At 53.0% G+C, this 13,638-nt stretch overlaps 5 protein-coding genes across 5 annotated transcripts; 3 read left to right on the forward strand and 2 right to left on the reverse strand.

The window, feature by feature from the left end:
- Positions 1-439: 439 nt before the first annotated feature.
- Positions 440-4,593, reverse strand: CC84DRAFT_1097572 (uncharacterized protein; the record flags this gene model as incomplete). The annotated part of the gene is made up of 5 exons (XM_018174720.1): positions 440-763; positions 866-1,133; positions 2,201-2,685; positions 2,734-4,319; positions 4,554-4,593. The coding sequence occupies 5 exons, from the start codon at positions 4,591-4,593 to the stop codon at positions 440-442; spliced, it is 2,703 nt and encodes a 900-aa protein (XP_018033437.1).
- A 685-nt stretch (positions 4,594-5,278) lies between these two features.
- On the forward strand, positions 5,279-6,508 carry CC84DRAFT_1097273 (RNA 3'-terminal phosphate cyclase; the record flags this gene model as incomplete). The annotated part of the gene is made up of 1 exon (XM_018174701.1): positions 5,279-6,508. The coding sequence occupies one exon, from the start codon at positions 5,279-5,281 to the stop codon at positions 6,506-6,508; it is 1,230 nt and encodes a 409-aa protein (XP_018033438.1).
- A 765-nt stretch (positions 6,509-7,273) lies between these two features.
- CC84DRAFT_1064174 (uncharacterized protein) lies at positions 7,274-7,593 on the forward strand (the record flags this gene model as incomplete). Its single annotated transcript, XM_018173623.1, has 2 exons — positions 7,274-7,457; positions 7,502-7,593. Coding segments are annotated over 2 exons (276 nt in total), but the record flags the coding sequence as incomplete, so codon positions are not given.
- Positions 7,594-7,602: 9 nt separating this feature from the next.
- On the forward strand, positions 7,603-8,127 carry CC84DRAFT_1097582 (uncharacterized protein; the record flags this gene model as incomplete). The annotated part of the gene is made up of 1 exon (XM_018174722.1): positions 7,603-8,127. The coding sequence occupies one exon, from the start codon at positions 7,603-7,605 to the stop codon at positions 8,125-8,127; it is 525 nt and encodes a 174-aa protein (XP_018033440.1).
- Positions 8,128-10,798: 2,671 nt separating this feature from the next.
- CC84DRAFT_954031 (uncharacterized protein) lies at positions 10,799-12,035 on the reverse strand. The gene has a single exon (XM_018187947.1). It carries the CDS (start codon positions 11,731-11,733, stop codon positions 11,050-11,052), a length of 684 nt encoding a protein of 227 aa, XP_018033441.1. The 5' UTR covers positions 11,734-12,035; the 3' UTR covers positions 10,799-11,049.
- Between the last annotated feature and the right edge of the window lie 1,603 nt (positions 12,036-13,638).

A 13,638-nucleotide genomic window follows, 5' to 3' on the forward strand; every position in this document is an offset into this window, starting at 1 on the left:
CAGCGCACAAGGGTGGCACATTACATCGTGATCAGACGGGCAGGAGCACCCACGTTCACAAGCACGCAGAACCCATCGGCGTTTGCATGCCTTCGATACATGCGCCATTCATTGTTCGCCCCACCAACAAGTGCGGTGCGACATCGGTGGCTGGTTCTCGGCTCAAGTGGACACGCGCAGTAGGCTCCGCGAGGACCTTAACCCAACGGTTCTCATTCTCGGTAACTGTGGGGTATCCAATGGGCTACATCGAGACAATCAGATCGCAGGCGATCTGATAGCGAGGCCAAGTCACAAACACGGACCAGCACACATTTGTGATGTCAATAGTGTTATACATTATCCCCAAGTATATACATTCATGGCGACGATTACGATAGCCTGACCGGCCAAGGCTCATTTGCATGCAAAGAACGCTGCCTCCACTTTCCACGCGGGCTTAGTACTTCCCGCTCTCCTTCACCAACCCCTTCTTCTCGTTTTCGTCTTTACTCGCGTTGCTCCATTCTGGCGCCTCGTCCTTGCCCTCGTCTTCCTCCTTATCGCCAATCTCCTTAGTCTTGTGCACCGTCTTCGGGTCGTGCTCGGCGGGCGAGTATACAGTGAGGAGCTCCAGCGGCTGGTCTCCGCGCGTTACAAACTGGTGTTGGGTGCCAGCCGGCACAACGACCACGTCGCCTGCGTTGACTTCCTGATCTTTACCTGCCACGGTCGCCAGACCTTTGCCCGAGGTGAAGAGGAGGATCTGGTCGACGAGGTGCACCTGCAAACACGCCCTGTTAGCACACATCAACTTTCACAGACCAACAACGCGAGCACGGCACGGACTTGCAAGTGCAGGTTAGGAACTGGGAAGAAAGCATACTTCGTCACCGATTTCTCCGCCAACAGGGACCTCCATTGCGACAATTTGCGAATACAGCCCCGTATGCAACACCGTCCTGAAATCCCCGAACGCCCTCTTCTCGCTCATCAACCTCTTGAAGTACACCGCCTCATGCTTCGGCGGCTTATTCTCCCTGTTGCCCGCCTGCTTATACTCCTGGACCTTGCTTTGCTCCGACATCGTTCTGCTTCCACTGAAACAACGGGTTTGGCTTGCGATCGGTAGTAGGAATGCGCGTGGATTGCAGCTGATAGTCGCTCGTTGTGCGATGGTTGTAGAAGTTCTGAACATGGTAGGTTTGTTACAAACTGGGGATTACGCGTATTTGTACGCGGGCATGGGATTGGGTAAGAGCAGATGCGCGCATCTGGACAATGCCGTCACGTCGTTATTACCGTCACGTCGTTATTACGTGCGCCGAACGCGTCTGGAGCTGGATATCTCCATGACATCACCATCCACATTTATGCCGCTGACACACCACCGCCTCGCGCACTCTCGAGCTCAGGCTCGCATCCCTAATAACTTTTCTAGATCATGGCTCTTAGTCACCCAGGTTGGACTTGGAAAGCGTTGGCAGCCTACCTGCTGGCGTGACGCTTTACTTTGCTCGTTGGCCGAGCCCTTGGTTTTCACCGCTGTTGTTTTGCTCGCTCGCAACGACGACGGCATGTGCAACCACTCCTTGAAATGAAATATCTCGTCGGAATAGTAGTGCATGTGCGGAGTGTGCGTGCAGTCGAGCATTTGCGAATTGGAGCCGTAGGCGCCACCAAACGCGTAGTAACCGAAGCTGGACATGGTGTTTTCACCCCTGGTACACTCGAAGAGGTGTTGCAGTGAATTTGGTATTTACGAAATAATATGAAGATGCTGATGCTAGGTATCGAAGAGGGAGAGGGGACTAATATACAATGCAAACATCTCCACCTGGTCTATATGATCCACCGTAGTCTCAAAACGCCGTGAGGGATATCCTGATGGTGTTGCGCGCATCAGTATTGTATGCAGGCGGTGGTGTGACTCGCCAAGCTACATGTGGCGCCACCTCATGTCAAACCCCAGTAGCAGTAGTCTTCTGACTCCTGCTGAACTCCAAAAGCTGATTTTGCGCTGCAGGAACCCGGGAGGTGCCGAACGATCTCCTGACATGCTGTCAAGGATGGGCCAGCTCGTGATGCCACGATGCATGTAACCCCTCGCGACAAATTGCGAAAAGTGGACTTCCTCATGGTCATCCCTCAACAACTGACTACTCGTGCAGCACCCTCCGATGCTCCGTATCATCTCGAAATGTTTCGACGGGGCATGCACTATATGCGTCTCTTCACGCGCTCCGATTCCTCTTCGTCTGCGGCTTCATCTGCGGCTTCATCTAGCTCTTGCTCGATCTCCTCCACCTCGGTGGGTCTCGGGCTTTCAATACGGGGGTGCGGTTCTCCACCGCTCAGCTGCCACTCCATGAGCTTGTTGAATGCGCCGGTGGGGTTGGAAGTAAGCTCTTCGTATGTTCCTTCCTCAGCAACCTGCCCATCGGCGTTGATGCAAATGATGCGGTCGGACCTCTTGATAGTAGAGAGACGATGCGCGATGCTGATAGTAGTATTCTTCTCTTGCAGAAGCTTACCCAATGCTTGGTTGACCAAGGTCTCGGATTCGGCGTCGAGAGCACTTGTAGCTTCGTCGAGGATGAGAATGTCAGGCTGCTTGATAAGCGCGCGCGCAATAGCAATACGCTGTTTCTGACCACCTGAGAGTTGAGTGCCACGGGCACCAACATGAGTCTCGAGACCATCAGGCTATAACGAGTTAGCATATCCACTTCGACACTGCTGGGAGTTACTTACGAAGTCGCCGATGAACGTGCAGTTAGCTTTGCGAGCAGCGGCGATGATCTCGGCACGAGTGGCGTTGGGAACCCCGTATGCGATATTCTCAGCAATCGTTCCGGAGAATAGTACAGGTTCCTGCCCCACGAAGCCTATCTTCCTCCTCAGTTGCTTCGCATTCAGGGTTGTGATATCGCGTCCGTCGATTGAAATGGTGCCCTCAGTTGGTACATAAAAGCGGAGTAATAAGCTAGCCACGGTAGACTTGCCAGCTCCGCTGGGTGCGACGATGGCAACGTTGGTGCCCTGTTCAATCTTGAAGTTAAGATCCTTGAAGATGTTGACCGCAGGCCTCGTCGGGTAGCTAAACGTAACGTTCTTGAATTCAATAGGCCCTCTTGCGGATTTCACTGGGAAGCCTTTCGTGGGCGAAAGCGTAGGGTTGCGATCTTGCAGTTCGAAAAGACGGCTGGCGGCTCCAACACCCTTCATCATCTCACCCCAGAAGCCAGAAAGGCCAACCATACTAGATCCGGCGTATGCGGTGTACATCAGAAACGAGGACAGCTCACCAATGGTGATAGCTCCAGACTTGACCATGCCGCCTCCGACGTAAAGTACAGCAATGACGGTAAGATTGCCCATAAGACCAGTCACACCAAAGAAGGTGGCGGCGACATAAGCTTCTCTCTTTCCAAGCGCGAATATCCTCTTGATTTGACGGTTGTAGCGTCCAGCTTCGGTAACTTCACCAGCGAATGCCTGCGCAGTTCGAACATTGCCCAATCGCTCTTCAGCAACCTTAGTCAGAGTACCGAGATTCTTTTGGATCTTCCGGCTGAGGGTGCGCAGTTGTCGTCCAGCAACGAAGGCGGAAATTGCTACAAAAGGACCAATCGTTGCGAGGATACCCGTGAGTTTCAGACTAACCCAGCCCATCATGGCGAAACCAGCGGCGCCGGCCACCATGGAGCGGAGGCCGTCAGACAGGTTCTGCGTAATGGCTTTTCCAACGATGATCGTGTCCGACCCAAGACGGGAGATGAGGTCACCGACTCGGTTCGCGTCGAAGAATTCGGCGTTCTGGATGAAGGTCTTGCGGTAGAGCTGAGATCGCAGACGGGCAACAATGCGCTCACCAACGACTCGGAGAATGATGATGCGACCGAAATTGCACGCGGCGCCGGTTGCAAGCACTGCCGCCAAGGCTGCGTAGAAAGTGTTGATGTCCATGCCAAAGAGCAGCTCCTTGGAGCCTTCGGGCTGCGTTGCAATGTCGAGAATCTTGCCAATGGAAAAAGGCACCGACATGCTGACGGCCGACGAGAGGAGCAGGAAGACGAAGGCGAAGCCCAGCGACTTTGCTTCGGGGCTGGCAATTTTGATCAAGCGCCACATCTCCTTCATTCCTCCTGCACTGTTTGCCGTCGCGCCCTCCTTGGAGAGCTTTGCGCTCAGATTGACCTTCGCGGCTGCATTCGCCTTCTCCGACTTCACAAAGCCCATGTCCTCGGCTTCGCCTTCGTGCTCCTCTACATCCACCACGCCTTTGTCCGCCAGCTCCTGCTTGTACGACTTGCGCAGCTTAGCCGGTGGCTTTGCATCTTGCTTGACGTCGAGCAGCGCTCGCGATGCACAGAAAAAGCGGATCGAGCGGTCGAGGCCATTGTTCCGGGTGGTAGCCGCGGCTGTCAGCGAAAGCGCTCGCGGTGGTGCGAGGCGCAGAGCGCGCGAGAGGATCGAGGATTTCGAGGACGATGCGAGCGATCGTGATGTTGCGGGCGATGCGGCGTGTATCCGGGGTTGTATCTGGGCGAAGAGAGCTCCGTTGCCGGCACCGTGCCAGGCCTTCGCCGCGAAAGTCATTGAGTTGCGCATGGCGCGCGGGGGGGCGGTAGGGTAGGCTCTACCTGCTGCAGGATGGAAGGAAAGAACGCGTAGGCACATGCAACATATTGTTCGTGGACAGACACGAGGGGTCGATGACAGGAGAGCTCCGAGCAGAATCTCGGTGAAAATACGGGATGACGATTTGATGTGAGCCGCGGCCGCCGGCGTCGGGTCTGCCCGCGCCGATTGCTTGACGCGCTCGTCTGTATTGACGCGTGGGACAGATCGCGCAGGTTTCGCAGGCTGTACACATCACTACTTCGAATTTTGGCCTAGGGTAATACTTTCGAAAGACCGCCATTGGCAGGTGTGTTCAACTTGTGTGCTTGCCTTGGTGCCTGCCATCTGTAGGCCTCAAACACAGCGCCCATCAACAAGCGGAGCAGACGATTGAAGAGGCAAGGCTACAAAATCAAAACCTTTGTCCAGACCCACTTGAGCATTCGTCTCTCAAGTTATGCGAAAAGGCATAGTATGCGCAATCGCGCCTGCTGTGGTTGCCAGGCACAGCCACAGCCACATCTATGACTGTTCGTCTGTCAAACCTATCTCGACTCACATTCTGTCAGCGAGTCTGTCTCACATCTGACCCCTCTTCCACTTCTTTAATACATTCGTTTTCTTGACTTTCTTTTGTCCACGCTTCCAGTGCACATCTATTGATCAAAACACAATGGCGAATCCAATCCATCTGGAAGGCACCACCCTCGAGGGCGGCGGCCAACTCCTTCGACTCGCAACCTGCCTCTCCGCCCTAACATCCACACCCATAAACATCACCACTATCCGTGGCAAGCGCTTCGGTGGTGGCGGTCTCAAGGCGCAGCACCTCACTTCCGTGCAATGGCTGGGAAATGCCTCCAACGCCCGCATGTCTGGCGTCGGTTTGAAAAGCAAGGAGATAACATTCACGCCTCAAAGTAGAATCGCAAGTGGATTGGAGTGGCGGAACGGCGGCGACGTTCACATCAAACAGAACACGCCCGGTAGCGTCAACCTGGTGCTTCAAGCCGTCTTACCGTACATACTCTTTGCAAACATCGGCAGTGCGGACGCCAAAGTTAAGAAGAAAATCAGAGTGAAGATAACAGGAGGGACGAATGTGTCGAATTCACCAAGTTGCGATTACGTCGAGCAAGTTCTGGCACCTATGCTATCGCTCATTGGCATTCCACCAATCGAAACCCAGATCCATTCACGAGGATGGTCACAGGGCGGTGCGAGATTAGGAAGCGTCACGTACAGCATTACACCGCTAACCAAGCCGCTCCCGGCGTTCCAACTATTCGAACGAGGCGACGTTAAGAGTATTCGAGCGACCATAATAGCGCCAAAGGAAGCAGAGCAGCGGTTCCGCGATGAGGTGGACGTCATGTTTGAGCGACGGGAGGAAGGGATGTTCCGGAGCACGCAGCCAGATGTGCAAATTACCTTCGAAGACTCGATGCATGAGAAGAGGTTTTACCTTCTGTTAGTTGCGACTACAACGACTGGAGTCAAACTTGGCCGTGACTGGCTATATGACCATGTTGTAAGGGTGGGCAAGATCGATTCAATCATCTCAAGCATCGTCAAGAAAGTCTTCAACGACCTTATCGAGGAGCTGGACCATGAAGGATGTGCGGATGAGTACATGCGGGATCAGCTTGTAGTGTTCCAGGCGTTGGCTGTAGGAAAGAGCAACGTGTACGGTGGGAAGAGGAAAGAAGTTCTTTTGGAACCAAGCTTACACGCGAAGACGGCCCATTGGGTCGCGAAAGAACTTATCGACGTACATTTCGACGATGATGGTGGTTGCGAAGGTATCGCATTTGGGGCTGATCAAGACTACAATACTGCCGAAAGCGTGGTGGTTGACGAAACTGCGTCGGTTCTTAAAAAACTCAAGGTGGACAAAGACTGATCGCGCATGCCGTTGTTTCAGAGTAGCTCGTACATTTACTCTGTCACCAAGGGTTGCACACAAGGCATAGCCCTGATCTCAGCTACTTCATCCTTCGGCCTTGCACAGTCTACAGATGACTGTTTGGTCTTGGTCGTTACGTGTTCGCGCTGAGCTAGGCGAGATGTTCTTCTCATCATCGTGTCTACCAGCCGCTGCCATGTTCCGCATTGCTGGTCGAGGGAACCAGCCTAGTGAAAGGTCTTTTGGAAAGCCTCAGGCTTTGGTACATTTTTGAAATCCGTTCGAGGAATCCACGTACGGAACAAGTCAGTCTGTGCGACCAAAGGAGCCTATCGAAGCTCGTGCTCAAAGGGCTACGATGCACAGAACCCTAGAGTATATTTACCTCGCAGACCTCTTCACACAAACATCTTACATATAATATGAAGCTCAAAGGTTGTTGTGAACCAAATAAAATCCTTTAAAACTGCCCCACACTGCCGAACACGTCCTCATTATCAGAACATGGACGAACGCGAGCCTTCGGCGCAGCCTCTGCTCAACATGGACCCTACAGGCGAACAGGTCAGTAGCTCTACTCAAGGACCCCATCCTGCACCACCTGCTACTTCTGAGGCTCTCTAGCCTCAACGGTTCCGAAACCGCCTACCGAAACCAGGCGCAGTCTTTGGGGCCGTAGCTGCGTTCATTAAATTCCATTGGCGCTGTATAGGCACATCGGGGAAGCGTTTCACTTGACAATGCGCACGATTGTGGACAAAGAGCTGGACTGCTGAGACCCATATTCTTGTTTTCTCAGTCTTGACATTTGCTGGGCTCGTGGCCACGCTCATGGCTCATCAGAATAAGCCCAACCCCAAGTGGCCACAGCTTGTCACCATCAACTCCATTGTGTCTCTATTCTCCCTACCCATGCGAGCGGTCATAAGCCTTGTGCTTGCAGAAGGTAACTATACTGTTGTTCACGTCTGTATTGTCTAATAGGCTTAGGCATCAGCCAATCGAAATGGCAATGGCATCGCCAGTCACGGCGTCTGAATGGTATGGTGCATTTCGATGCAGCGAAGCGAGGGCCTTGGGGCTCCATCCTTATGCTTTGTAATCTCAGACCAAAGCGAGCATATTATGTATCCTATACTCCCCTAGGGTCTAGAGTTATTGTAGCTAGTTTGATTGCTGTATTAGGGGCCCTTGTAACCATCATGGTGTCTCTCACTGACTCCTTCGCACAGAAGCTGCTTCAGTTTGAGATATGTTCACAGCGCAATGATACTACACTTGTGACTGTGGCAAAGACTAATCTGTCCAATGCTTCAAGGATGGAAATTGCTCCAGGACTTTATGATGAGTACAATCCGTTGGCAGTTGCCGTGAACGTTGGTCTCATCCAACTTGTCCGAGACCAGATTAGTGTCTTTTCTCGAGGCTGCTCAAGCGGTGATTGTTCATTTTCATCTACCGACGGAGTGTCTTTTTTATCCAGCCACGGCTGCGAAGACGTGACCACGTACATGAATAATCTCAGTATCACGAACGAACACAACGAAATCGTGCCTGTTATAACCGTTGGAAATCAAGAAAAAAAAATTGACGCCACTTTTGTTCCGCACGCATGAGCCGGGCGAGCTCCTAGCGACTTATGGCGACGCCGTGGTGGATATGTCCACCACAGCATGAGCATATGTAGAGAGTTCGCCTCGTCATATTGCGGATTTCACATTGTTGTTCAGGAAGAACTACACAGTATCGAATACTCCGCTGCGCATTGTAAACTGTATCCCTCTGCGAACACCTATGGAGTCAATATCACGAACGGAGTACTGGAAGAAGAGATCGTCAACAGTACCCGAATACCAGGAGTCAGCTACATCGATATGAAAGGCGGCAACTATACTGGAGATTCCAAGCTTGAAGCATTCGATGGATTTTGGATGTCAACAACATATATGCTACGCGATAGTTCTCAGAAGCTTTGTACAGGTTCGCCGGATCCACAGCCAGGGATGGAGATTTTCGACAAGAAGATCGGCGAGAAGTTAGTCGAAGATCCTTCAGGCAACGGAAATTGATGTATGACCACGACACGATCTGGCATTATCCTGATGACTGCATATGGTCCTTCTATAAGGACCTACCGAAGGAATCCACAGAACCTTCTAGAGCCTGTTTGACCGTCAAAGACTTATCTACTGGCGAAGGACTGTGAGTCGGCCACTTCAACTACGTTAGCTCTATGGTCTGCACGAAGACGAGGACGGGTAACTCGCCTTGGGATACCCAGGCAGCGATTCCTTGGACACATTAACGCGAAGATGGGGGAAGTCACAAGAACGATGACCAACTTGATACGCACACGCGGCAGCAATGTCCTATCCCGGCACGCTCAAGGAAATATGTGGTACACCACTAACTGCGTGCGGGTACGGTGGAAATGGATCACATTCCCTGTGATTATGATATCGCTTACTGGCATATTCCTGTTCCTGGTGATGATTGAAACTTGCGACGTGGAGAGTTACAGACTTTGGAAGAGCTCATTATTAGCAGCACTGTTCTATGAGGTTGATGTGCAGCCAGACAAGTCCGCTGGAAAGAGGTGACGAACAACGTTGCCATGTCTGCAAGTGTAACCCTTGAAGGTAAGAACGACGGAGCACTGCACTTAGTGGCGCTCTCATATGACTTCCTTGGTACAGAGACTATGTGAGGGGCCTTTCCAATGCTCTGGACATCTGTATGATATCAAGTCACTTGGAATCACCATAGCACACCAGACGCAACGATCAAGAATGAATATCAGATCTATGTGCAGGCTTACTGGCAAAAGTATGTCTACAGAGAAGAACACAGGCTTAGCTCTTTATACTTGGGAGGTAGCGGACAGGTATGCACAATACGAAGCGACAGTAAAGGGTCGACTTGGGATAATGAGATGAGCGTCCAAAAGCCTCCGGAGTCGCGCATCATGCATACCCAGGGTACATATACCGACGTAATACTACATGTCCCCCACCATGGTCCTCACTCACTCGGCCGCGGAGGCCGCGGAGGCATTCAGTACAACGTATATCCAAATACTTATAGGCAGAACGCCTGGCAATATACAGCGGTGTGGACATCATAGTGCATCGTCCCGGCGCAAGCGTAGTGCACCCCATGCACGTATTACCCACTGAGGCCTAGCGATCATCTTCCGACTACATCAATCTTGGCTTTTAAGCACGAGGCTTACGAGGCTGCACGAGGCCGTTTCTTCCGACGCCACACCTGTACACATGCAGGGCAAGCTGTCAGAACATGGGTGCAATCCCTCAATGATGTCTATCCGCATTATAACACATGTACGTACTTTCTCGATTGGACAATCGTCTCTTACGAATCGTGGGGGAAATTACTGGAAGATCATTGCTTCCTGCAAGGCTGGTTTCGTTACCGAGAGAAGATGCGCAGCCGAGTATCCGTTTCGCACATCTACGGCAGTACTGCGGAGAGATTGTGATTATCTCGACGATCGAAGCAACTTTGACGGACGATAAGCTTGGTACGAGACACGTTTCAACAGGACGTGTTGCATGATGGATATTCCATCCACACTGTCCGCTTTTGCGACACAGTCCGGTATTACGGTGTCTCACTCGCTGCCATTGCTCATACAACTCTACTCGAACAATGCAGCTCTAGTCAAACACCCCAGGACAAATGCAGCCATTGCGACGCATAGACCTCCGCATTCGGGACGACCCACTTACCCAATCTTAACCGCTGTGAAGCTCCAGCAGTGAAAGATCCACAGATCTCCGTACCCCGCCACGCCTGCCTTCCAAAAACCAACGTCCGTCGTGAACTTTGTGGAGAAGATCACCTGTGAAAAGCACTTTTGTGGAGAGGCATGCAGCGCGATAGTACCACGTCGAACAATCGAGAAGTAAACGTGTGCGCGGCAAGCGCGCTGCACCTGTGCGATCGCATGTGTAGAAAGGCGCTACTTCGGCGGATGAGGTCACGATGCAGCAGACACTGGCGACGCAGGGCACCATGCCCTGCAGCTATTTTAGCGTTCGCAGCTAGCAGCACTTACTGTGGGGTGCCATACGACTATCAAAGGTGAAGGGAACCTGTTACGGTTATTGACGAGCGGTCTTGCGATGATCTCGAATAATGCGTGGGTTGTGCACATCCATGGTGACACAGAGGCGCCGAAATGGAAACGGAGGCACGACTGCAAAGGACGATGGTCTCGGTGTATAGCGAAAGGCATGCCATTTGCGCACGATGCGTCTGTAAACCCAAGATATGTAAAATGCTCACTCCCCAACGCCGCTCGATGCAATGCACGAATGCAACCTAGAAATAGCCAAAGTCAAACGTGCCGCCAGAAATGCTCAGTATGCGAATGCGAAGCCACCAACGCCGTAGAAATGCCACAATAAAATCAAGTGCGCGCCGACACGCCGCCCAATGCAAATGATATCCCAACTCGTGCCCTCCAAACGCCCTGTTGTGTCACATTCTTGCCCCCTCTTGTGTGCGTCCCATGATCACAGTCTGGACTTTTCCGCAATCTCGGAGCGGACGCGTGATCGCGAAGACCGTCGTCCTCCGAGGCTGTCTCTGCTTTTCTTTGTTTTGGTGCGACGGAGGACTGGCATGTCGTCCTCCTCTGATTCTGACTCGTCTACGGTGAACAAGTCTGGACTCGGCTCCCTCCACGAGTGGCGATGGCCTGAGAGAGTTCTCGAGTACCGCCGGCGCGACCGCCGAGTGAGAAGCTCTTGTGCACGGCCGCGAGTGGGCTCGGTGATGGTGATCCTGGGTGTTGCGATATGCGTGACCATGTGTGGTGTGTCGTTGAGGCGATCGTCCTCCAGCTGCATGAAGGACTCATCGTCCTCGTCCAGAGTCTGGAGCTGAGGGACATGGTAACGGCTATGCAGCTGTGTGTGATTGCCCTTAACATAGCGAGCCCACTTGTCGGCCACGTTGGACTTGAATTTTGAGGCTTTGGATGTGCGAGGCGTGTTGGGAGCGAAGATGCCTGCACTCAACGACAGTGGGCCGTAGGGATCGTCCTCGTCCGTGAGTGGGGTTAGAAAGTGCGCGAAGGGCTCCTCATCAATGTCGGGTAGTTCATTCTCAGACTGTGAAGAGTAGTCCAGGCTGTCGAGGCATGGAGGGAAGGAGTAAGACCTCGAGCTCTGACTCTGCCTGAGGTAGGATGGCATGGCTGAAAGGATAGATCTGGCTGATATGAAGCAGGTGAGAAGACGCTTGATGTACGAGGTGGCGTTCGGCTCAGTCTGAATGACGGCAACGGGTTGCAAGCTTTCGGTCCTATCCGGCTTGGATGCCGGTGGATACCTGAGGCAGTGATGCTTCGGGACCTGGAGGATCGAGGATGCAGTAGCGACGGCGGGGTTAAGTAGGTCCAACAGGATTGGAAAGACTGGATCGAGATGCGTGCGCGGGGGTTATATACGTGACTCTTGCATACGGCCTCTCGAAGAGCCGCGTGTTCTTATCACCGAGGCGCAGCGGACTCGTAGTAGGCGGAGGGTAATGAATCATAAACTGAGACAAGAGATGGTGGTGCCTATCCGTTGCCTAATGGGAAGAATGGCAATAAAGACTGATTAGGATTGAGGTATCCTGTTCAAGATCACTTCCAAGAGCATTGGGCAATGAGAACCCGAGAGAGGATACATGTAGTAGTTATATAGATGCTGTGGGGGACAATCGGCGGCTCATGCAGCCCGTCGTGCAACCTGCACGCTGCAGCCATCCTACGTTAGCGGAAGTCGACGGAAAGCTTAGTTCAGCGTGGACGCGTTAAGGGCAGAATTCCAAGGCAAATCGGGATGGATGACAGGCCGCGTGGGGATTGGGCCGACACATGACGGCTAGGAGTCGTTCTGATGGTGTGCTGAGAAAGGCTGGTGATGGGTCATCTGCAGCCTCGAAGTCACCCCTGCATCCCGGCCAGTCGCACGCCGCACACTGCCCACAATATGTCCGCGGCGCTGCAGTGTAGACGGCCGTTAATGCAGGCCTGTCGATCGTCAAAACAGGGGCTGGCGCGGGTGTGCAGTAATTGAGCAAGCAGCGCCAGACGGCGTGATGGCATCAAGGTCGAGTTCGGCGAAATTAGCGGGGCATAGCGGGGCAGGCAGCCTCTACGGCGCCTTCACCACCACCACTGCATCCCAGCCTCACTGTCGCACCTCTTAGCTCGCTCGCTCTACACATCCCAATACTCCTTGTTCGCTTCAGTTGCTCGCGGCTGACTGCCAGTCGTGCACCTTCCCTTATAGAGCCTGACGGCTGCACACTGCGTGAACACTAGTTTGGCAGGCGGTGATCTCCCATTCGCCCCCGGCTCCATGTTGCGAGTCACATTTGCACGCCTTGTGCGGCGCAAGTAATATGTTTCAAACCGCGCAATCATCTAATACACCATCTGGGGCTTGGAAGCCGCTATTGAGGACAAAGCATCACCTGAAGAGCACCGGAGGGCGTCTGTCGTGACTTTCTGCTATGTGGATGCGGCCACAGGAGGGAACAAATACCTCCTTCTACGGTCCGGTCATGGGATACACGAGCTCTCCATTCAGCTTCTGCGGAGTGGGCCACCGACCCAACTGCCACCTGAGCTTCTCCTTCGATACTCTCCTGGGCAACCACCTCTTCACAGCTTCTTACCACCATAATCTCCACTATATCCTTTTCGGTCCATTGCAGGCGTAATGGGCAACGATCGGTGTCGCTTACACCCCACACCATGCCTCTTCAAACCAGCTTACGAGAGTCACCGCCTGTCTGTGAGGCGATTCTCCGGTATATTCTTGTCGTGTGAAGCGCGATCCGGTACCCAGATTCAAGGGTCCAGTGGTAAGAACCTTATCACTGTGTCACCTGCAATCCTTCGTCCCCTGCATCTCGGTGTGCTCCGACCGGAAACTTCAGCCAACCTCATTACTGTTCGCATTTTCGCAACGAAAGCTAGAAGTCTGTTCCTAAGCCCACAAGGCATGAATGATCGTTCGCTTATCAGCACCCGCTCTGGTGCCTTCTTGAAGTAATATGGCTTTCAGGGTTGCGTGAAGCCATCTAGACCGCCTTGCCCAGCCTTC

This window comes from Paraphaeosphaeria sporulosa, assembly GCF_001642045.1.
Source record: "Paraphaeosphaeria sporulosa strain AP3s5-JAC2a unplaced genomic scaffold CC84scaffold_8, whole genome shotgun sequence".
NCBI lineage: Eukaryota > Fungi > Ascomycota > Dothideomycetes > Pleosporales > Didymosphaeriaceae > Paraphaeosphaeria > Paraphaeosphaeria sporulosa.